Genomic DNA, 22,885 nt, shown 5'->3' on the forward strand with positions numbered 1-22,885 from the left:
TCTTAGTCTTAAGCTTATCCTATTTTTTCTGGACTGCAGAATCTAGCTTTAGGAAGAAATGTGTGGTATATCCATTTCCAGTACCTTCAGTCACTGCAGCAGAATTCTGATGCTCTGCCTGAGGAGTGAGCACAGGCATTCATGAAAAAAGGCGCCAGGGAAACAGGGGGCAGGGGATTGCAGCTTGTAGACTATCGATTTAATTAACAATGTTTTACTGCTGGATTCCAATAGTAAAATATCTGTAATGTTTACCGGTATTTTACTACGGCTAAACTTAACTCTCACACAAATTTCTCCTTCCACCAATGCCTAACCCTCCTGGTGGTGCCTAACCCATTTTTTTACCGCCCAAATGGCACAATGCTTGGTTGTGTCTGTCAGAGCCCAAGGGGAAGCTGATTCTGCACCTACGCAAGGCTCCTGATAAGCACCAGCAAGGGAATTTTCAAGAACCAGCACTGGATCCCCTCTGCTTTAGGATTTTAGTCTTTGCTTTCCTGAGGCATGACGCACACACACGCACACGCGCACGTACTGTTTAAGGTGGAACTACTGGTTTCCCAAAATAGAAAAAGAGACCATTCTCCTATCAATGTTCTGGCAACTTTTATTGGTTATTTTAGATGATGCTGAAAATATACATACTCATATATTTCAGAAAGGCTATCTTGCCTTTTGTGGAAGCAGTCTCATCCACCTTTTTAGGAATTTCTTGATTCAGTTAATAAAGTACTACCCATGTACAAATTTACGTATATGAGTAGGAACTGCCCCAATAAATATGGCCATGTTTGCTTAACCATAAGGATTTTACCCCATTGCCCCGGTAGGTGGTTAGTATGTATATCTGGATGGAGAGTAGTGTACCCAAAGGCTATTTTTTTTTTTTTTTATCTCCTTTTTTCTTCTTATTCATTCTTCCTTCCTTCCTTCTTCTTCCTCCTCTTCTCTCGCTGGTTACATTGTTTCTGTACTGCCGGATGGTGATCGCAGTCGATAACATTTATACAGTATTGGTGTAATGCATTGTATGCCATGTAACGGTCGCAGGATCTGCTGATACTTTACAGTTTAGTATTATGTATATTAGATTACTGCACTGCTATACCAGAAGGGATATGTTTTTTTTTTTTTTTTTTTTTTTTTATCGACGTGATATGTTCTTTGTTTATGTGGAGCTGCATAACTTTTAATTATGCAAACAAGAAAATGTAATTGTTTAAAAAAAAAAAAAATGGTCACATTTGGTATCTATTGAGGGCTTGTACACGCTTAAATTTGGTCATCTAAAATGGTTGGTGAGTCTCTTGGCTGCCTTGTTAGGGTGAGGATGGGTGCTTGCCAACTGGTCATTAACAATCAAGAATACCTGACTAGTATTGTTTGATGCCCTAGCTCTCTCCCAATCACCTATTCCTGTCTGTAGAGTCTGTAGAGCTGGATTCACAGCTTGATCGATAACTGGGCAGCATATTTGTACAAGGAAAGGTTATCTAAAGGGTATAATGTAATAAAGGTGCCTATTAAAAAGGGCTCCCCATAGACAATGTGAAGTTTTTGTTTTGTTTTTTTGTTTGGTGATAACTGTATACAAAGGGCGCAGCTTTAACCACTTATTGACAAGCTGACTTATAAAAATGTCCTGCTAGAGCCTATTAAAGAGGAACTGTAACGACAAAACGGCCCCTGGGGGGTACTCACCTCGGGTGGGGGAAGCCTCCGGATCCTAATGAGGCTTCCCACGCCGTCCTCCATCCGTCAGGGGTCTTGCTGCAGCCCTCCGTGCAGCGGTGACGTAATATTTACCTTCCCAGCTCCTGCACAGGTGTTCTGACGGCTGTCGGCGCCGAAGTAGGCGGAAATACCCGATCGCCGTCGGGTCTGCTCTACTGCGCAGGCGCAAGTTTCCGGCACCTGCGCAGTAGAGCGGACCCGACGTAGATCGGGTATTTCCGTCTATTTCCGTGCCGAAAGTCGCCACAGCGCCCCCGCTGGAGCCAGCAAAGGTAAATATTGAACTGACAGTCAGCACAGTCGCCGGCTGTTCGGAGGGCTGCAGCGAGACCCCCGTGGGACAGAGGACGGGGTGGGAAGCCTCATTAGGATCCGGAGGCTTCCCCCACCCGAGGTGAGTACCCCCCAGGGGATCTTTTTAATGTTACAGAGTCTCTTTAATGGCTCCAGGACTTTTTTATAAGTCAAAGTGCTGCTGTGCACGTGCGCTCTCCCACACGTGCATTCCCGTGGACGTGAAAATAGTGGAGGGGGGGGGGGGGGGAGAGGAAACGCCATACAAAAAATACACCTTTATTTCCAAATAATGTCACCATATTTTGTACTACGGACATAATTAACCACTTCACCACTGAGGGGTTTTACCCCCTGAGCACCAGAGCAATTTTCACCTTTTAGCGCTCCTTCCATTAATTCGTCTATAACTTTATCATTACTTATCGCAATGAAATGAACTATATCTTGTTTTTTCCGCCACCAATTAGGCTTTCTTTAGGTGGGACATTATGCCAAGAATTATTTTTTTCTAAATGTGTTTTAATGGGAAAATAGGAAAAATGTGGGGAAAAAAATAATTATTTTTCAGTTTTCGGCCATTATAGTTTTTAAATAATGCATGCTACTGTAATTAAAACCCATGAAATTTATTTGCCCTTTTGTCCCGGTTATTTAAATTATGTCCCTATCACAATGTTTGGCGCCAATATTTTATTTGGAAATAAAGGTGCATTTTTTTCAGTTTTGCGTCCATCCCTAATTACAAGCCCATAGTTTATAAAGTAACAGTGTTATACCCTCTTATAAATATTTAAAAAGTTCAGTCCCTAAGGTAACTTTTTATGTATTTTTTTTAATTGTAAATTTTTGAATTTTTTTTTTTTAATTACAAAAAAAAAATGGGGAGTGTGGGAGGTAATGAGTTAATTTTTTGTGTGAAAATCATTTATTTGTATGTGAAAAATGTGTAGGGTGTAGTTTACTATTTGGCCACAAGATGGCCACAGTAACTTTTTGTTTTAATGCGACCTCCAAGCGTCCTTCCGGAAGCTTGGAGGAAGTATAAGGAGGCTGGACACGTGAGTTTTTTCTCACAATGATCGCGCTGCCCATAGGAGAGCAGCGGATCATTGTGGGGCTTAGATCAACGAACGGGAATGGATTTTCCCAGTCATTGATCTCCGGGCGAGCGGGCGGCGGCGTGTTTACTAGCGGCGGGCGGCGTGTTTACGAGCGGGAGCGCGGACAGCGTCTGGTACGCCGGAAAGTACGGATTTCTCCGTCCCTGGGGGTTAAAGGATGGAAAAAGGGACGGAGAAATTCGTACGGGCGGGGGTAAAGTGGTTAAAATCTTGTAATAACCAGGACAAATAGGCAGATACAATGGCTATCATTCATAAAGCATTTCCACATGCGGAAATGCTTAAAACAGCTGCCTTTACCAAACACTTAGCAAGTTTGGCATTCATAAAGCCTCTTTCCGCATGAAAAGCTGACACTACCCAGCAGAGCGATAAATCACCGCCTTGTGCGGGAATTTTCGTAAAAAATGTAACAAAATGGTAATTCATAAAGATTACCGCAAGCTGTATGAGGACGGGAAATATCGCCCCCTCTGATGTGGCGATAACAATATAAAGTTAATGGAGACACAGACATCCCAGGCAGCTGCAGTAGAGCGGAACACGGAGAAATGTATCAACTCGGCAGCTTCCTGTGTCTCCGCCTGCCTATCACCAGCCTAGTTTGGGTAATCTCCGCACTGCTGTCGCACCTTAACACTTTTTTTTTTTTTATGAATGCCCACCCAGAAGTCTAAAATACCGGCAGCGTTTTTCCCCCGCATTGATACTCCTTACCGACAGCTCTTTTATGAATGATACCCAATGTGTGGGTTTTATGCTCCGTAGCAGTGTTTATATGCGGGACATCGCGAAATCCGCGTTCCAGTCGTATGTCCCGCTATATAGGACATTTTTTCAGCGGCGGTTTGCGGCACATCTGGCCAGCACGGAAAGCCTGATCTCTGTCCCTATACTTAGTGGGCATGTAAAACTACATGCCCACACAGGTGGTACCCCCTTCCCCTACACAGGAAGTGGGCGATCTGCCCTGGCAGGAAGTAGCAGCATCAACTCTGCTTTGTTGCTGATTGTTCCTGCTTTTCTGCATGGCCTTTTTAGCAGATTCCTGGCAAATTACTTCTGGTGGATTCCTGGCTGATCCCTCGCAGGTTTTTTTCATTCAGATTTCTTGCAGAGTCCTGGCAGATTACTTTTGGCAGCTTCCTGGCAGATCCCGTGCATGTTCCTTCTTGCAGATCCCTTCCGGTTATTTTTTATTTTTTTTAAGATTCCTTGCAAATTCCTTACAGAGCGGAGCAATGGCATCCTCTGCAGCACGTAGCGGCGGATTATGAATGACAGCTGCTCAGAATCAGATGTGCAGAATTCTGGTGATAACAGTGACTATACTGTCACTGATGAGGATTGTTGCTACGGTGATGACACTGATATTGACGAGGCTGATGAAGGTGGGCAAGCTGATGAAAGTGGGGAGGGTGATGGTGCTCACAGAAAATGGGCATGGTTCTCTCCTCCCAGTGACTGCTTGCTGCATAATTTTCCCTTTACTGTGTGTAATACAGGGGTACAACTGCCTGCAGCTAATGTTCCAGAAACTGTCAGTGGGTTTTTTGAGCTTTTTTTTTTTTTTTTTTTTTTTTTTTATACCGGCCCTTTTAGAAGAAATTATTAATGAAACAAATGATTATGCCAAAAGGAAGTTAGAAAATAACCCTCCTTCACCCAGATCCATCTGAGGAGCTGGACTGATGTTACCATGCAGGAAATAAAGGTATACTTTGGAGTAATTCTTAGGATGGCACTGCAAGAAAGGCGATCTATACAGGATTTTTTCTCAACTCGATGGATCAATTACACCCCCCTTTTTTGGAGATATTTTTTCTCGTGAACGATTTATTCAGATCCATTGGGTGCTACATGTTTCTCCACCCATCAGTGGTCCTGAAGGCCCTCAAACTAGGAGTTGGAAGGTCAGGAACTTGACAGAACATATGAAAGAAAGATGCAGAAGTCTGTTTATACCCCATAGGAATGTAATGAATGGCAAAAACACAATTAGTTTCAAATGAAGATCAAAGTACAAGATGTACAATCCTCAGAAACCAAGCAAGTGGGGCCTATGAGTGTTTTCTATGGCTGATTGTGAGACTGGATACCTCTTTGCATTTAAACCGTATTATGGATCTGTAACTACGGAAAGCTTGCCAAGGCCAGACTTGCCATTTTCAGCTTGCATTGTCCATCATCTTTGTGCAAATCTGAAACAAGCCACTCCTGGACATGGATACCATTTATTTACTGATTGATTTTATACCAGTCACATATTGGCTCAAGAGTTACTAAAAGAAAAAATTCACATACCGTTAACTGGAACGGTCATGCCCAATCAAAAAGGTCTACCAAGTGAAATAAAAAACCTGAAACTAAAGAGTTGTGAAGTTTGTGCTTGGAAACTTGACAGTGAAGAGATGGTATTGGCATGGAATGATAAGCGTATTATACACATGCTTAGCACTTTCTACCCTGCTACTACAACACAGCAGAGAAGAATGAAAGGTAGAGTGACTGAAAATGTTGTTGAGAAGCCTACAGCAGTCGTAGAATATACTAAACACATGGGAGCGGTTGACACCAGTAGTGTCTTTACACCAGTAGTTACTCTTTCAACAGAAAGTCAGTGAAGTGGTGGAGGAAGACCTTTTTTTTTTTCTTTTTTTTTTTTGTTGGTTGGAGCTGGCAGTAGTGAATAGCTTCATAATTTACAACCAGTTGCATCCACATGAACCAAAGGATCATATCCGCTACCGCAAGAACCTAATTCTTTAGTTGGTTCGTGAACAACGTTTTATTGCTAATAATCCCGATCGAAACGCCAAAGATTGCACAGTGTGCAGTGACAGGAAGACACCAGGTGGCAGGCGAAAAATCACCTATTATTGCGAAACTTGCTCATGCAGGCCAGGATTACACCCAGGAAATTGTTTTAAACTGTACCATACTTTGGCCAACTTCTCTGCTACCAGCCAATAGAAGACACCAAACTGTCCAAATAAAGTATGAATTTAAACGTTATAATGTGTTCTTTAAAATAAGATATACCATGTTACTGTGTTACCTTCCATGTAAGAATGGGAGAGAGAGTAAGAGGGAGAGTGCATTTCTGTAAAAAAAAACAAAAAAACTCTGAGTAGAAACGACTCCCTTTAAGAAAAAACTCAGAGTGGAAAGGGTTAAAACAATAGGAGATGAAATTGGAGAAATAGAGGTTTTTTTTTTTTGGTTTTGTTTTTTTTTTTCGTTTTTTTCCCCTTGTTTTTCCCTTTTTAAAATGCATAGAAAATAAAATTACTGAAATCAAATGGCAACCCCAAAAAGCCCAATTGGTGGTCAAAAATACAAGATATAGATCATTTCACTTTGATTAGTAGTGATTAAGCTATTGTCAAATGAAAGGGATGAGCACTGAAAGGTGAAAATCGCTCTTGCCCGTTAGGGTAAAAACCGCTTTGGGGTGAAGTGGTTAAAATAAAACAATTACATTGTTTTAGAAGTCGCTTGTTAGCTTAACTTTAATTTGCATACCAAATTTATCGATTACAATAACACATTATTTAACAAATAATCATTTCTGTATAAGGGTTTCTAAAACTGTTCCCTATGCTTTCTCAGAATTTTTTTTTACACTTCAACTTTATACCACAACAAGCAGTTTCTGCTATTTTCACCCATGTTACAAATTATCATTTTTCAACAAACTTAGTAAAAAGTTTTTTTTACGTTTGACTCCTCACTACTTTTTTTTTTTTTTTTTTTTTTCTTTATGGTTTTTTAAAAAAAAAACATAAACCATCATATACAAATTTATTTTACACAAACAAAATGGTGGTTAAGGTTAAGCGCTTCCCAGGGGTGATGGGTACCACCAGAGGGGTCTTAGGGGTTAGGCACCACCAGGTGGGTTTCTTACGGGTTAGGCACCACCAGGTGGGTTTCTTAGGGGTTAGGCACCACCAGGTGGGTTTCTTAGGGGTTAGGCACCACCAGGCGGGTCTTGGGGTTAGGCACCACCAGGCGGGTCTTGGGTTTAGGCACCACCAGGCGGGTCTTGGGGCTAGGCACCACCAGGCGGGTCTTGGGGTTAGGCACCACCAGGCGGGTCTTGGGTTTAGGCACCGCCAGGAGAGGGTTCTGTGTGAGAGAAGGGAGAGGTTGGGTTATACTGCTGTAAAATATTGATGAGTATTAAAGATATTTTACTATGTGAAGTAGTACAATATCGGTATATTAACCACTTCCCCTTCCACGGGACGAGTAACTACCTCCCTGCAAAATGGCTTAACTGTGCAGGGACGTAGCTACTAAGTCCCTCCCTGCTGTGCGTTTCCACTCGCCCCAACCACCACCACCACGCTCGTTACCACCGATTGGTAACCGCTACATCAATGAATGGGAACACATTGGACAACTCATTGGATAAGTTCCTTGTTAAAGCCACATAAAAAGGAAAAAGATGTTGGTGAGCCCAGGGCTGTGGAGTTGGTACAAAAATCTTCAGAATCCTCAGTTTATGAAACCTCCGACTCCGGGTACCCAAAATGGCTCTGACTCAGACTCCTCGGTCTAATACTTACCAGGGCTGTGGATTTTGTACATAAATCATCCGACTCCTCAGTTTATGAAATCTCTGACTCCAGGTACCCAAAATTGCTCCGACTCCACAGCCCTGGGTGAGCCAACAGATAGCAATGGTTAGTGTGATTTGCCTCCTTAAAACAGATGGTACTTGCAATAATTCAGGTTTAAGTGAACATCTGTAGTAACCCACAATGTACTGCTACTGAATATGCAAATTATCTCTCTATGCCCCTGAATCCTGGGCTTGCATCCAGAACTGCTGGTGTATAGCAAGCCTATAGCTTTAAATTTTACAGAACCACATCAGCCCAACATGCAGACAGCCTGTTTCAGATGTTTGGCCCCCCTCAGTGCATGGTTGGGATTGATATGGCTCCACAGTATGGGATAGGGCTTGAACCAGTACAACAGAGTAACCAAGCAGCTCAGGTGACCCAAACCCAAAAAGCAAAACTTAGTGTGATCTGCCTTTTTAAAACGGAAGGTACTTGCGACAATTCAGTAAGTAAACATCTGTGGTTAACTATGCACCACTACTGAATATGCAAATGATCTCTTTATGCCCCTGAAGCCAGGCTTGCATCCAGAAAACGGATAGCAATGATTCTGTTATGGTGAAAGTCTTCCTACACAATAAACCTTATCCTTGTCACTCTCACACCAGCCACAATTATTTTCAAAAGTAAAGCACAGTTTAATTCGTTTTGTAATATTTTTCTATAAAGGTTTTTGGATATTTGAATGAATCTTCTTCGTTTCCATTAATCCTTATGGGGAAGATCCCTTTGATATAAAACTGCTTTGGACTACAAGCATGTTTCCAGAATGAATTATGCTTTCAAACCAAGGCTTCACTGTACTTCTTTTGCCTGAGAGAAACAGTACGCATGCGTTTTTCCACATAACTGGAAATATTAACTAAACGTTACATGGATCCTTGTGATGGGAGCTTCCAGGCAGTTTTTTCTTAATACATTTTTTTTTTTTTTTTTTCTGGGATTTCTTTGTTGGGTTTAACCACTTGCCGACCGCCCACAGCCGATGGGCGGCGGCAAAGTGGATCCCTAAAGGACCGCAATATGTCCAAGGGCGCTGCGTCCTTTTCGCATGCCGGGGGAGCGATCGCGTCATTGATGACACGCGCTTCCCCCGGCAACTGGCTCCGCCCACCCGCCGCAACATCCCGCCGGCCATACGGAAGCGCCGGCGGGATGTTAACCCCGCGATCGCTGCTACAAAGTGTATAATACACTTTGTAATGTATACAAAGTGTATTATACAAGCTGCCTCCTGCCCTGGTGGTCCCAGTGTCTAAGGGACCACCAGGGCAGGCTGCAGCCACCCTAGTCTGCACCCAAACACACTGATCTGCCCCCCCCCCCGCCCCCTGATCGCCCACAGCACCCCTCAGACCCCCCACCTGCCCAGCCCCCAGAGCACTGTTTGCACCCAATCACCCCCCTAATAACCCATCAATCACTCCCTGTCACTATCTGTCAACGCTTTTTTTTTTAGAAAACAAATGCCTCAAAATGACCTGTGAATAGGACGTTGGGCCCCTTAGCGCACCTAGGCTGCAAAAAAAGTGTCATACATGTGGTATCGCCGTACTCAGGAGAAGTAGTATAATGTGTTTTGGGGTGTATTTTTACACATACCCATGCTGGGTGGGAGAAATATCTCTAAATGGACAATTGTGTGTAAAAAAAAAAAAAATCAAACAATTGTCATGTACAGAGATATTTCTACCACCCAGCATGGGTATGTGTAAAAATACACCACAAAACACATTATACTACTTCTCCTGAGTACGGCGGTACCACATGTGTGGCACTTTTTTACACCCTAAGTGCGCTAAGGGGCCCAAAGTCCAATGAGTACCTTTAGGATTTCACAGGTCATTTTGCGACATTTGGTTTCAAGACTACTCCTCACGGTTTAGGGCCCCTAAAATGCCAGGGCAGTATAGGAACCCCACAAATGACCCCATTCTAGAAAGAAGACACCCCAAGGTATTCCGTTAGGAGTATGGTGAGTTCATAGAAGATTTTATTTTTTGTCACAAGTTAGCGGAAAATGACACTTTGTGAAGAAAAACAATTAAAATCAATTTCCGCTAACATGTGACAAAAAATAAAATCTTCTATGAACTCACCATACTCCTAACTGAATACCTTGGGGTGTCTTCTTTCTAAAATGGGGTCATTATTGGGTTTCCTATACTGCCCTGGCATTTTAGGGGCCCTAAACCGTGAGGAGTAGTCTTGAAACAAAAATGACCTGTGAAATCCTAAAGGTACTCATTGGACTTTAGGCCCCTTAGCGCAGTTAGGGTGCAAAAAAGTGCCACACATGTGGTATCACCGTACTCAGGAGAAGTAGTATAATGTGTTTTGGGGTGTATTTTTACACATACCCATGCTGAGTGGGAGAAATATCTCTGTAAATGGACAATTGTGTGTAAAAAAAAAAAAAATCAAACAATTGAACAATTGTCATTTACAGAGGTATTTCTCCCACCCAGCATGGGTATGTGTAAAAATACACCCCAAAACACATTATACTACTTCTCCTGAGTACGGCAATACTACATGTGTGGCACTTTTTTGCAGCCTAACTGCGCTAAGGGGCCCAAAGTCCAATGAGCACCTTTAGGCTTCACAGGAGTGCTTACAATTTAGCACCCCCCAAAATGCCAGGACAGTAAACACACCCCACAAATGACCCCATTTTGGAAAGTAGACCCTTCAAGGTATTCAGAGAGGAGCATAGTGAGTCCGTGGCAGATTTCATTTTTTTTTTTGTCACAAAGTGTCATTTTCCGCTAACTTGTGACAAAAAATAAAATCTTCTATGAACTCACCATGCCTCTCAGTGAATACTTTGGGATGTCTTCTTTCCAAAATGGGGTCATTTGGGGGGTATTTATACTATCCTGGAATTTTAGCCCCTCATTAAACATGACAGGTGGGCAGAAAAGTCAGAGATGCTGGAAAATGGGAAAATTCACTTTTGGCACCATAGTTTGTAAACGCTATAACTTTTACCCAATCCAATAAATATACACTGAATGTTTTTTTTTGTTTGTTTTTTTTTTATCAGACATGTAGCAGAATAACTTTCGCGCTCAAATGTATAGGAAATTTTACTTTATTTGAAAAATGTCAGCACAGAAAGTTAGTAATTTTTTTGACAAAATTCATGTCTTTTTTGATGAATATAATAAAAACTAAAACTTGCAGCAGCAATCAAATAGCACCAAAAGAAAGCTGTATTAGTGAGAAGAAAAGGAGGTATTATTCATTTAGGTGGTAGGTTGTATGCCTGAGCAATAAACCGTGAAAGCTGCAGTGGTCTGAATGGAGAAAAAGGCTCTGGTCCTTAAGGGGTAGAAAGACTGTGGTCCTCAAGTGGTTAAGTTTTTTTTAATTGGTTTGCAGTCCGACTGGAGAGACACTGATGTATATATTATTTACTGACTGGCTTTACCCTGCAATCAAAATAATGCAAAACCAGGTAAATTATGAGACAGAATAATGCCATACACATGTTCAAGGAATTGCTTATCGGATTTCAGTGTGTGGCCAGATTACAGAATTGTGCTAAGGGATTGTGTGTTTAATACTTGCAATATTTATAAAGTGTTTTTCCTTGTTTGAATAGGTGTACAATGAGCAAATCCGCGACCTTCTGTCAAATTCTGGTCCTCTTGCTGTACGTGAGGATGCTCAGAAAGGAGTGGTAGTGCAAGGGTTAACACTGCATCAGGTACGTCGGCAGAGGTTAAAAACCTTTTAATCATTCATTTTAATTCCTGAATCTCATAATTCATAATTTTTGTGCTAAAATGTGCTTGAAGTACACCTCGCATTCTAGAGGTTTTTTTTTTTTAGAGGCTGTATTTTAATCTCCTTCGAAACAATTATGCAATTCTGATCTCTGAGTTAAAACGTACCCATACACTTGTTGATTTTCCTCATCAGATTCAAACATTGAGATCAATGCCGCAGCATGGCTGTTCGATTATAATTTTGATCGATTTCTAACCAGAAACTATTGATCGCCAGAAAGTTCCTGCTTAAAGCGGAATATAACCCTGCATTTCAACTTTGCTCTAAAACATTATTTACAGTATATTATATGCAACCAGCATTTTTTTTTTTACTAGACCAGCATTGGAAGGGTTACACAGGGCTTTAAAGTCCCTAGAGATTTCTGCAGACAATCCGAACTTGAGTTTGATACTTTTTGTTTACAAATATGTGTTTATTATGACTCATCTCTCTCACTGAGAAGAAGCTTGGAGGACAGCCAAAGAGATGTATCTATTGATAAACAGTTACACACTAACTAAATAGAATGTAACGATCTGAATGTCTGCACGGAACTTAAAACCTCTGTGTTTAACCCTTCCAATGCTGGTCTAGTAAAAAAAAAATGCTTTTTGCATATAATATGCTGTAAATAATGTTTTAGAGCAAAGTTGAAATGCAGGGTTATATTCCGCTTTAAAAGGGGCAGACTGGGCATGGCGGTAGTGGTGTTTGATTTCGGTATTACTAACAAACCCCCAGTCTCCCTCCTATCTAAAATGTGCCCTCCGAGGCCATGCAGTGTTGATAAGCACAGTGTACGTTCACCTGTCTGCGGAACGCTCCTCCTGTGTCATCCCTCCATTGGAACTGGGTTGCCTGTGACCGGACAGCATGTACATAGTCATGTAATGTACATGCCACCTGGTCAGAGTATAGGTGCCCCAAATACGATGGATAGAACACACATGGGGAGCATGCCGGCAGGCAGGTAAGCCCACCGCTGCCAACACTGCACAGCCTGGGGGGGATCACAACTGGCGGGGGATACCTGAGGGCCTGGCCGGTGGTGACTGTTTCACATTTTTTTTTTATTGTTCACAGGGCTGTGGCGTCGGAGTAATTTTGGGTACCTGGAGTCTGAGTCAGTGGTTTCAATAAACTGAGGAGTCTGAGTCGGATGATTTTACAGACTCTAGTCCACAGCCCTGATATTTCATGCTGAAATCTTGAAAATCTGTACAGGGTGTGGTAGTAATAGAGATCCCTCCTGTACAGATTTTTGGTCATGGAGGGATCTGTGCCACGGTTGAATCTGGTGGCCATCTATTGGTGTATGGCTACCTTTAATGCCTTCTGGGTCACCCCTCTGGATCATGACATAGGCATGTTAAGCAGTTTGCACTTTGAAGTTTACATGAACTGGTTTTTCACAGATCACAATAAAAGTTACTAGTGCTTTTTACAATATAGTCTTTGTTTACAATCAACTGCAGCGTTTTGTGTAAGTCAAGTAACCTCTACAAGGCTTTTACCCTTGACACTGACTTAATGGCACTGACATTAGCACTGTAAGATGCATAACACTGTAAACGGACATCTCTTGTGTCATAAAAAAATATATTGAATGCAATGTAAAGGATTAGAGATGACCGGTACTAGCTATGGACTGGCAGACTTTTGGGGGGTAAGGTCTCTGAGGAAGCTTGTGCTTGCGAAACAGCTGTGAGCCCTTTGCCTGGGTGTATGTATTTGTCTATGGCGGGATGAAATAAATGCTGAACCTTTGCAGCTCATCTGGTGCCCGGTATCTTCTCTTTCCTATGCACATAAAAAAATATATAGTCCAAACGCACATCTGAGAATACAGGTAAAATGTCCTATATTAGTGATCTGCAAACCTGGTTCTCCAGGTGTTAGAGAACCTGTAACAAAAAAAAGTTCCCCTGACGGGTACTCACCTTGGGAGGGGGAAGCCTCAGGGTCCCAATGAGGCTTCCCCAACTCCTGTAACTGCAGGCAGTCCAGCTCTGGCTCCCCTGAAGAGTCCCGGAATCCTCCCCTCCTATTTTCACCTATCTCCGTGCGGAGAGCCAGTACTGCGCCTGCGCTGGAGCCAGGGAGGTAAATATTTACATAAGGAACTACAAGTCCCACAATGCATTTGCCTTTTATGAATCATGACTGGCTGTCAGACTCCTGCAATGCATTGTGGGACTTGTAGTTCCTTAACAGCTGGAGAGACAAGTTTGCAGATCACTCTCCTATATAATAGCACTCTTTGTTAAAACTCTACTTCAATCACTGGCATCCAGATGCATATTATACTGCTTGCTTATCATTTAAAGCAGAGGGGAAGTTCTGAGTTCAGGTCTGCTAAAAAGGAGAAATCTGGGATGTGTTATGGTGGCCATACATGGTACAATTTTTTCATACAATCTTACCATTTCTATGTAATATAAGGGAACTGTCTAAATTATCCATTCAGTATATTCACTTAATTTACCCTTATACTACATAGAAGTGGTAAAATTGTATGAAAAAATTGTACCATGTATGGCCACCATTATAAGGATCTCTCTTGTCATGTCAGTTAGTGCAATTCATCTTTGTGTAACAGTTTTTCCCTTGCTTATAAACATTAGCTTTGAATTATTGATGAAAGCTGCATTTAAGCTAAGCTGCTACCTGCTGTGTTTGCAATGGCTGGACCTGGCTGCTTTCGCTAAAGAGAGCGTATAAAGGCTTTTGCAGCAAAAAATGCAGAACAGCACTATTGCTATGCTGATTTCCTCCCCCCCCCCCCCCCCCCCCACCCAATTCACGCTAGAAGCTTTTCAGTGCGTTTTTGTAGTGCGTTTTGTTTTATGCATTTGACAAGACAATATACTCTGTATAGCGCTGCGGAAAATGTAGGTGTAATATAAATACAAAATAATATGCATTTTGCGTTTCTCCAGTTTTTGCAAGTGTTGACTGGGAGAAAGGGCAGAAAGAAATGCGTAATAAATGCTCTGATCTGAAATTTTCGTGCTTTTGCCAAATTTAAATTTGGATGCATACATCACACGCATGGGTTTCCTATGGGAAACCGACCCATAGGAAATAATCGCTGTGCAAATTTGTGTATTGCAAAAACGCACAAACTTGCACCGAGCGGAAACTGACCTAGGCGCATATCTCACATTTACCAGGTGCCCCCATTGTAAAAATGTTATTCCTCTTCCTTGACCATACGCTTCTCTACCGTATATAAAAATGAAAAGCTTCAGCAACTGTAAAGGACATACAATAAATTGTTTTCCCCTTTTGCACATCTACAGCCAAAATCAGCAGGAGAGATTCTCCAGTTGCTTGACTATGGCAATAAGAACAGAACGCAGCATCCCACAGATGTCAACGCAACCTCTTCTCGATCTCATGCTGTATTTCAGGTAAATTAATTTAGTGTGTGTGTTGAGCGAGAGAGGGGGCTATGCATGTATATAAGTGAGTTTATTCATTAATTTTATTAAATGCAAAACTAGATCAGCCATTTTGGTTTAATCATACAACTGAATCATGCAACTGACACTGAAGTGGAAAAAAAATTATGATATAATGAATTGGTTGTGTAGTACAGCTAAGAAATAAAGCATTAGGAGCAGAGGCATAATGCTGGATAAACACGGTGCGTTCCCGCTCGATTATCTCCGAGCATTTCCAATCACGTTTCGATGATTGATAAGTCGATTCTCATGGAAAGTATGCCGAATCGACCTAACAATCCATCGAAAAACGAATCAGACATGTCGGAAATAATCAAGCGGGAAATCGAGTGCGGGAACGCACCGTGTGTATCCAGCATAAGTCTTATATTTGTTTCCAGTACAGGAAGAGTTAACTCCAGTTATCTATGCAAATAGCCATTGAGCTCTGCAACTTTGAAAGTCCTGGAGAGCTCTGACTTCTGATTAGGTTATCTCTGCCATATTGTGTTTTTCTTTTGCAGAAAACAGTTCAGGACAGGTCAAAAGTTCACTGCCTGCTGCTTGTTCTGCAAAAAACGTTTAGAATGCTGATCAATGTGTAAACTGCAAGTATTAGAGAATGATGCATATATATATATATATATATATATATATATATATATATCTGTATAACTGAAAATTCAAAATATGAGTGTTTTTTTTTGCTACCAATGTTCTAGTAATTACCCCTACTACACAACCAATTCATGGTATCATAATTTTTTTTCTCCGCTTCAGTGTCTCTTTAAGTACTGACAAAGCTGTTGTGTGAGAAGAACTAATCCTGAGGTCAAGAAGGTATTCTTTCTTTAGAATTTTCAGGGCTTTACTATGTGCACAGGAATTATCTAAGAGTTGCTTATTTGTACAGGAATTCACTGAGATTTACTTCTGTGTACAGAGTCGCTGAGAGTTGCTACAGTGTACAGAGATTTGCAGCTGTGTACATGGATTCACTGAGATTTGCAGCTGTGTACAGGGATTTGCTTTGATTTGCTTAGGTGTACAGAGAACTGCAGCCGTGTACAGGAATTCGCTGAGAATTGCCGCCGTGTACAGGGATTTGCTGAGAATTGCCGCCGTGTACAGGGATTTGCTGAGAATTGCAGCCGTGTACAGGGATTTGCTGAGAATTGCAGCCGTGTACAGGGATTTGCTGAGAATTGCAGCCGTGTACAGGGATTCCCTGTAAAATTTGCACACTTAAAGGGAACCTAAACTGAGAAGGATATGGTTTTTATCTTTTTAAAATACCAGTTGCCTGACTCTCCTGCTGATCCTGTGTCTCTAATACTTTAAGCCACAGCCCATGAACAAGCATGCAGATCAGGTGCTCTGACTGAAGCCAGACTGGATTAGCTGTATGCTTGTTTCAGGTATGTGTTAGACACCACTGCAACAATAGATGAGCAGGATAGCCAGGCAACTGGTAGGCCTAGTGCACACCAAAAACCGCTAGCAGATCTGCAAAATGCTAGCTGATTTTGAAACGCTTTTTCTGTAGCGTTTCAGCTAGCGTTTTGCGGTTTTGTGTAGCGGTTTTGGTGTAGTAGATTTAATATATTGTTACAGTAAAGCTGTTACTGAACAGCTTCTGTAACAAAAACGCCGGCAAAACCGCTCTGAACAGGCGTTTTTCAGAGCGGTTTGTGTTTTTCCTATACTTAACATTGAGGCAGAAACGCATCCACAATCCAAAAAATGCCTCACCCTGGGAGTATGCGTTTCTGCAAAACGCCTCCCGCTCTGGTGTGCACCAGCCCATTGAAATTCCTAACCCAAGCGTATCCGCAGCCGCAAGCGGATCGCAAGACGCAGCCGAACCGCTCTGGTGTGCACTAGGCCATATTGTTTGAAAGGAAACATCCATATGTCTCTCAGTTAAGGTTCCCTTTAAGTAGTGGTATTGAGGTAGATTAGAGGCGTCCCTGATCATCCTCAAGCCTACTGCTGCTGCTCAGAACCCTCTTTTTATTCTAACCATGCTCCTGCCCTGAATGAGCACATCCGTATTGGGCATGCACAAAAGTCCAGTAGAACAAAGCCATTCATGCAGGGCAGAAAAAGCTGCGCAGGTGGCTTTTTTTTTTCCCCCTGGGCATGCGCAGACTGTACTTGTGCATGCCCCTTACTGATCAGCTGCTACACAGCAGGAGTTTGCCCATGAGAGGCATATTTGACAAGCTCTTGTTGAATACATTTTAGAGGGTTCCAACGCAGGAATGCTGTTCTGTAGGAGGATCTGGGAAGCCTCTGAACTAACCCCCCCCCCCCCCCTCATTTGTGTCTAATAAAAAGTTGTATAAATATATTATTTATTCTGATGTGTTCTTTAAAACTGCTATTTAGTTATTTCCATCATGTTATCAGATATACTTGCGGCAACAAGACAAAAGTGCCAGTATCAATCAAAATGTACGGATTGCCAAAATGAGTCTAATCGACCTGGCTGGCTCAGAGCGGGCAAGCGCTACAAATGCCAAAGGCGATCGCTTACGAGAAGGCACAAACATCAACCGCTCCCTGTTGGCTCTTGGGAATGTGATCAATGCTCTGGCAGATCCAAAGGTGAGTCCTGTACTGTCTGCGTGTCCCACCTTTATATTGTACTTTTCAGTCTGGCCAAATTTGTAACGGACAATCTGCCGATCCGTAATCTCAATGCAAACTCCTCCCCCCACCCCCCCCCACCGTGTGAGAAAGCCCTAATTGATGATAGAGGCAGTGGTTGAGTGTGAGTGGTACAAGTGCCACTCCTTCCCATCACTGGTGATTGGTCTACTGAAATGAAGAAGGGTCCACTTCAATGTCACACGAGTTTTATTAAAGAGGAGCTGTCAGCCATACTATGCCAGGATAAAAAAAACACATATAAGTAGATAAATACTAGCTCTACTTACATGACAGATGTATTGCACTGTCCACGATTTCATTTCAGTGAATTTTATAAAACAAACATATGGAAATGCAGAGAATTCTGTTCCCTGGCAGGGGCCATCTTTAGTCCCTCCAGCGAAGCCAATGCTGAGGTCATTTCCTCCCTTACCCCCTTCGTTCCTACCCACAGCAATTGCCAGCGCTATATTAGTGACACCCCTGCATCCATGAGAACCCCCCAGCCCTGCTACTATAACAGTAGTGATTCCCCCTGTATTTACCCTCAGCCCTGCAGCGTCCCATCTCGTCTCCCAGCATAACAGCGCTTAGCAGGGAAGAATATATGCAGCCCCAGCACCAGAGGAGAATCTGTGTGCGCTGCATATATTCTTCCCCGCTAAGCTCTAGAATGCTGCGGGCGAGCGGGGATGTTACAGAGTGGAGGAATAATGCAGGGGGAATCCCTTTGTAAATAGTAGCAGGACCGGGGGTCCCCATGGATGCGGAGATGCCCGCTGCCCCACGAATAAAGGGACGGAGATGGCGACAGAGTGCGGGGAGGGGGCGGACAGTGCAGACGCGAGGCGGCCAATGAGAGAGGGACAGGTGTGAGTGACACAGGCTGCAGCCAATTAGGCTGAACTAGCTGTGTCTGGGGAGAAAAGCAAAAGAGAACTCCCTCCCGCCCCAGCCTGCACTGCATCTTCTGTTATACGGCCTCTTGCTGCGTCCTTTAGAGCTGGGGACATGAGGCTTTATCTACAATTAAAAAAAAAGTAATATTTGTTTTTAAGCTAGGCATTGCCTTTTTAGCATCCATTGTATCTGTATTACAGATAGAAATAGGGAATTGATTTTTGTTTTTAAGCCTAACAGTTACTCTTTAAGGACTTATCCCCGAACAGCAAAAGGAACTATGAAGACCGCAGTGTGATGTCATCACTGGAATTTCAGGGTCCACCTTTTTGTAAATGTGAAGCATAACCCCTCAATTAACATGCTGCAATTCGAAAACAATTCACCAATTTTAAACCTGCAGCTTTCACATGGTCCTATTTGTCCTCTCTCTCCATGTTAAAAGTGCCTCCAATACCAGCATGGCTTCTGTGTCATCGCTCCGTGCGTATAATTCAATGTGCTTATGCACTGGCTTCTAACAGGAGTGTGCTGAGTTGAGAGGGAAATGGGAAAAGATGAAGCCTCTTTTCCCAGTCTTAAGAGTCTTAAAGTGGCCATGCATCTAGTGATTTGGTGGCCTGTTGACCATCCAATTCGATAATTATTAGATGAAAATCTCTGCCACCACAAGCACATCCATCGGGCCGAAATTGGTCAAATGTATTGATCAAGCAAGCTGAAAGATCTTGGGCCTACATGGTAGATTGGGTGTGCGGCGGTAATGCCGTGCAATATTGGGATGAGTGACGGAAACCCTGGCCACTGCCCATTAAATGTAAGTGTGCCCACTGTGCATTAAAATACTTCAGCTGCCACCAACCGCGATCCCCATATTCCCTCCATATTGCCGTTTCACAAGGCTACCGGCATATTTTGTGTTAGGCACGCGTGTGGTGTCACACATGCGCCCCACGCGCTGTATGCTGATGAGCACCATGGTGGGCGACATTGGACAGTTAACCTCCTTAGCGGTATCGACAAGCTCAGCTCGTCTATTACCACCGGAGGGTGCTGCTCAGGCCCTGCTGGGCCGATTTGCACCAAATAAAAAGTAGCACACGCAGCCGGCACTTTGCCAGCTGCGTGTGCTACCTGATCGCTGCCGCTCTGCGGCGGATCGCCGCGAGCAGCGGCGGAAGAGGGTCCCCCCAGCCGCCCGAGCCCTGCGCAGCCGGACCAATCAGTTCCGGCCAGCGCTAAGGGCTGGATCGGAGGCGGCTGACGTCCATGACGTCACTCCGCTGGTCGCCATGGTGACGAGAAAAGCAAAACAAGGAGGGCCGCTCATCGCGGCCCTTCTTGTTACTTCTGATCGCCGGAGGCGATCGGAAGAATGCAGCAGGAGTGCCCTCTAGTGGGCTTTCATGCAGCCAACTTAAAGTTGGCTGCATGAAATAGATTTTTTTTTATAAAAAAAAAAACCTCCCGCAGCCGCCCTGGCGATCTTAATAGATCGCCAGGGTGGTTAAAGTACTTTACTGCATGGTGGGCACATTAACATTTGAACAAATGTGGCATTATGAGGCCGATTCCTGAGAGATGTCATGCTGAAATCGATTAGGAATTGGCCTGCAGTGTATGGGCCACCAACAGATCTCTCTTGGTTGAATCTGCCCATACACTACGTGTGGGCAGGCACCTTTACTTAATCAACCGCTGCACAATCAATCAAGAACATAAATATGAGCGCCAAGATAAAACACACACACACACACACACACACACACACACACACACACACACACACACACACACACACACACACACACACACACACACACACACACACACACACACACACACACACACACACACACACACACACACACACACACACACACACACACACACACACACACACCCCCCCCCCCCCCCTCCTGCTTTCTTATTCTTTTGCATGTTTGTCACACTTAATGGTTTCTGCTCATCAAAAACTATTAACTATTAGTCAAAGATAACATAATTGAACACAAAATGCAGTTTTAAATGATGGTTTTTAATATTTAGTGAGAAAAAAACTCAAAACCTACATGGAGCTGTGTGAAAAAAAAATTGCCCCCTGAACCTAACAACTGGTTGGGCCACCCTTAGCAGCAATAACTGCAATCAAGCGTTTGCGATAACTTGCAACGAGTCTTTTACAGCGCTCTGGAGGAATTTTGGCCCACTCATCTTTGCAGAATTATTGTAATTCAGCTTTATTTGAGGGTTTTCTAGTATGAACTGCCTTTTTGGCTGGTTTCACAGTGGGACGTTACAGGCGCACGTTAGAGCAGCCTGTAACGCAGCCCACCGCACAGTAATGAAAAATCAATGGGGCTGTTCACAGTGCGGACGTTGCGTTACATTGTAACGCTGCGTCACAAGACAACGTACTGCATGCAGTACTTTGGACGCGGCTGAGCCGCGTTAGACTGCTTGCACATGCTCAGTAATGTTGGGGAGGAGCGGAGAGCGGCCAGGCACATGGCTAATTAATATGCACTGCACGTTATGACGTGCAGTGTTTACTTCCTGGAGCAGCTGCTCTGTGCGGCGATTGGCCGGCGGGACCACGTGATGCCGCATGCGCACAAGAGTGCGCATCACGGCATCACTGACGCCAGAGTGAGCTGCACAACGCGGCTCACTCTGACGTCCAGATCCAGCACCACCAGGCGTTGAGTTAGGGGGACGTTATGCGACCTTAACGCCCCCTCTAACGCAACGTCCTGGTGTGAAATTAGCCTTTAAGGTCAGGCCACAACATCTCAATAGGATTCAGGTCAGGACTTTGACTAGGCCACTCCAAAGTCTTCATTTTGTTTTTCTGCAGCCATTCAGAGGTGGATTTGCTGGTGTGTTTTGGGTCATTGTTCTGCTGCAGCACCCAAGATCGCTTCAGCTTGAGTTGACGAACAGATGGCCGGACATTCTCCTTCAGGATTTTTTGGTACATAGTAGAATTCATGGTTCCATCTATCACAGCAAGCCTTCCAGGTCCTGAAGCAGCAAAACAACCCCAGACCATCAAACTACCACCACCATATTTTACTGTTGGTATGATGTTCTTTTGCTGAAATGCTGTGTTACTTCTACGCCAGATATAACGGGACACGCACCTTCCAAAAAGTTCAACTTTTGTCTCGTCGGTCCATAAGGTATTTTTCCTAAAAGTCTTGGCAATCATTGAGCTGTTTTTTAGCAAAATTGAGACGAGCTTTAATGTTCTTTTTGCTTAAAAGTGGTTTGCGCCTTGGATATCTGCCATGCAGGCCGTTTTTGCCCAGTCTCTTTCTTATGGTGGAGTCGTGAACACTGACCTTAATTGAGGCAAGTGAGGCCTGCAGTTCTTTAGATGTTGTCCTGGGGTCTTTTGTGGCCTCTCAGATGAGTTTTCTCTGCGCTCTTGGGGTAATTTTGGTCGGCCGGCCACTCCTGGGAAGGTTCATCACTGTTTCATGTTTTTGCCATTTGTGGATAATGGCTCTCACTGTGGTTTGCTGGAGTCCCAAAGCTTTAGTAATGGCTTTATAACCTTTACCAGACTGATAGATTTCAATTACAGTGCTTTTGTTCTCATTTGTTCCTGGATTTCTTTGGATCTTGGCATGATGTCTAGCTTTTGAGGTGCTTTTGGTCTACTTCTCTGTGTCAGATAGCTCCTATTTAAGTGATTTCTTGATTGAAACAGGTGTGGCAGTAATCAGGCCTGGGGGTGACTAGTGTTGGGCGAACATCTGGATGTTCGGGTTCGGTGTGGTTCGGCCGAACATGCCCCTGATGTTCGGCATGTTCGAGCCGAACCCAACCCGAACATGTCCCTTTGGGGCTCCTATAGGGTCCCAGCATAAAAGGAGAGCATGCCCCGAGCGCGCAGGAGGGGGGGGGGGGTCGGAAATGCCCCCACCCCTCCCCGCTAAGCTCTCCCTTCTGCCGGTACCCTATAATTTTAAGTGCCCAAAAGTACCTGAGGAGGAGGAGGGCAGGAAGAGGGAAGCCGGAGTTCTTGGGCACTAGTACCATCTGGTGCTTCCGCCCTCTCTTGACGCACTTCCTGTTTACATTTGAAGTCGCGTCAAGAGGGCGCAGAAGTACCGCGATGACGCGAACGAGGGTACGCGTCATCTACATGATGACACGTACCCTCGTACGCGTCATCGCGGTACCCCGCGCTCGGGGCATGCTCTCGGAGCAGTGCTTTTCAGCGCTGCTATATTTGGGCGCAGCCGGCGCCTCCATAGACTTCAATAGGAATCATTCCTATTGAAGCGCTCAGTGAGTAACATTGGCTCCG

General features: G+C 43.7%; 1 protein-coding gene across 1 annotated transcript in view; it reads left to right on the forward strand.

Moving 5' to 3' along the window:
* KIF18A (kinesin family member 18A) overlaps positions 1 to 22,885 on the forward strand; it is a 189,645-nt gene that overhangs the window by 35,840 nt on the left and 130,920 nt on the right. Inside the window, exons 4-6 of the mRNA XM_068261422.1 lie at positions 11,397 to 11,501; positions 14,869 to 14,979; positions 17,425 to 17,622. Coding sequence (XP_068117523.1) covers positions 11,397 to 11,501; positions 14,869 to 14,979; positions 17,425 to 17,622 — 414 coding nt within the window. The remainder of the gene's footprint in view (positions 1 to 11,396; positions 11,502 to 14,868; positions 14,980 to 17,424; positions 17,623 to 22,885) is intronic.

This window comes from Hyperolius riggenbachi, chromosome 11 (assembly GCF_040937935.1).
Source record: "Hyperolius riggenbachi isolate aHypRig1 chromosome 11, aHypRig1.pri, whole genome shotgun sequence".
Taxonomy (NCBI): domain Eukaryota; kingdom Metazoa; phylum Chordata; class Amphibia; order Anura; family Hyperoliidae; genus Hyperolius; species Hyperolius riggenbachi.